Source organism: Heterobasidion irregulare, assembly GCF_000320585.1.
Source record: "Heterobasidion irregulare TC 32-1 unplaced genomic scaffold scaffold_12, whole genome shotgun sequence".
Taxonomy (NCBI): domain Eukaryota; kingdom Fungi; phylum Basidiomycota; class Agaricomycetes; order Russulales; family Bondarzewiaceae; genus Heterobasidion; species Heterobasidion irregulare.
The window spans coordinates 993,953-996,468 of NW_009258208.1; the positions used below are offsets into that span (position 1 = coordinate 993,953).

The 2,516-nt window shown below is 41.9% G+C and overlaps 1 protein-coding gene across 1 annotated transcript; it reads left to right on the plus strand.

Annotated features, from left to right (window-relative positions):
- Nucleotides 1-221: 221 nt before the first annotated feature.
- On the plus strand, nt 222-455 carry HETIRDRAFT_54297 (uncharacterized protein; the record flags this gene model as incomplete). The annotated part of the gene is made up of 1 exon (XM_009553583.1): nt 222-455. A coding segment is annotated over one exon (234 nt), but the record flags the coding sequence as incomplete, so codon positions are not given.
- Nucleotides 456-2,516: the final 2,061 nt, after the last annotated feature.

A 2,516-nucleotide genomic window follows, 5' to 3' on the forward strand; every position in this document is an offset into this window, starting at 1 on the left:
CTTAAAAACCATCTCAATTCTAATATGTCATTCTTATTTTCCTCAGTCATTCCGAGTTCTCTCCATTCTACTAATATCACCAACCCAGTTGTTATCTTCGCTGTAAAGTGCAAGTACAAATCAGTCATGCAGAAAACATGTCCAGTCTTGGCCGACCTTCCCAAAAAGTTCTGAATCATTTAGAACATCATTGGTGACCTTGCTACCCTTCCGATGCTGATACCAAACCCCCCCCATTCGCACTGACTGGTAGATACACAGCCGAACAATGCAACCTTATTGACAAAGTCCACTCAGATGACTTCCTTTGGCTGGCCGAACAACAGCTCATGCACCATTTTATGTGTTTGCAAGAAATGGGATTTGCCTGGAATGATTCAGAATATGGATGTTTCCACAAGGACTTCTTCCCACCAATTAATATACTAGTAGTTAAACACAAGCCCTGGGTATAGCGCAACATCCTGATTCTACCAAGCATCTATAATGAAGTGTGCTGACTTATCAAAACCAAGATCACTACTGGAGTCTATGAGCTGTCGAATTCTTCCTACTAATCATGCTAGTTCACAGTCATCCACTGAACTACCCAATTAAGGCCTTGAAAGTGCTCCCACACAAACTGTCATATGCTGGGGTTATTGGGATGCATCTTGAAGCTGCCATTTGGAAGTTTATATTGGGTTGGTGGACCCCGAATTGGGACATCATTGATGAAAGGAATGGTGGTGTCTAGGATGTTTGGCTAGAGAATGTGGATGACATCATCATGGAAGATCAGGACCAAATTTGTCCATCCCATGGGCAGGGTGACAAGTTGGTGGGTGCCAAACAGAATCTAGGACATGGTGAAGTTGTAAGATGATTTAGTGAGCCCTCATTCATTATATCTGACATAGAGATCCAGAATGCTGCTGCAAGTGCAAGCTGCAAACTATTTAGTGATCTGATCAGTATATAAGGGCATACTTGAATGCTAGATGGTGACTGTATTCAGGGGTTTGAGGCTGTAAATAATTCAGAGTTTGGTGCCAGTAGAGGTGCTATTTGTCTTTTTGATGATGTACAGCAGAGGCATATTTTTGGGACACAAAGTGACACTTTGCATGGCTAAAATCACAGTTGTCAGCCATTGCTGTATGTACAAAGGAAAGTTACTAGACAAATCAAGGGTAGAATCAATTATAAAGTGAGGACCATGCAGGGATCTCTCTGATGTTTGGGCATTTTTTGAGGACAATTAGAGTCATTTGGATCTTCATTCGGAATTTTGCACATAGAGTGCATGCACTAAATATGTTAACATACAAAGATTTTCCATTTGTGTTTGGCCCAGACCAGATAGTGGCCTAGGATGACCTCCAGTTAGCACTTCTCAAATTGCCAGCCCTTTGGCTGATTGACTATAATTCAGCAGCCAATGTTATCCTTGCCATTGACACCTCCCAAATCGCAGTTGGCTTCCATCTTTGTCAATGTGTGCTCAACAATCCCTAGGTTCAGTATTATGCCCAATTTGGCTCCATCACCCTTAATGATCACACATCGCAATTCTCCCAACCAAAGCTCAAGCTCTACAGCCTCTTTCATGCCCTCCAATCACTCAAAATATACCTCATCAGTATGCAAAACCTGATAGTTGAAGTAGACACATGCTACATCAAGGGCATGCTTACTAACCTAGATCCCAAATCCAGTGCCAACATCAATTGATAGATCATTTCTATCCTCACCTTCAATTTCACAGTTGTCCATGTCTCTAGGACCTTTTATGGCCCTGATAGACTCTCCTGATGACCACCACAACCCTCCAATCAACCTGAATCCAAAGATGGCTTTGATGACTGGATCAACAATCTCTACAACTTTCTCTATCAGATTAATAACATATTCACATCCTCTATATTAGCCTCTACAACTGCCATCTTTACCTCCTCACTCATAGATAACCACCCAATTGACACTGACTTAGCCGATAAGGAGCCAGCTATTAACTATTTAGATATTCTAAGATTGCAGAAAGCCTTGGAAGCTAAAGAACACCTTTAGTTAGTCTATGACTGGCACTAAACGTTGGTTCAGCCCCCTTCTCTCTTTAACACCAAATGTGCCACTTTTCTATAATATTGCACTGAGTTCTTCATCGCAGCCAACAAGCTATGAATAAAGGACTCATATGGCCAACACAAGATTATTGCAGCACCCTCCAGTCAAATTGCAATTCTTACTGCCACCCATGACAACATTGCTTACAAAGGATTCTATGCTACTACCACTATGGTTCCCAAACACTTTTGGTGGCCACACATGAGGCAAGACATTTCCTAGTGCATTTGGATATGTCACCTTTGCCAGATTTGCCAAACCCACAATGTCCTTATCCCCCCAATTGTTGCCATGCCTACACTACTCTTTGCAAAGATGTATATGGACACTATGCATGTGCTGACCACTAGTGGTTTCAAGTATCTTGTTCAAGGCTACTATTCAGTATTGCACTACCCCAAATTCTGAAT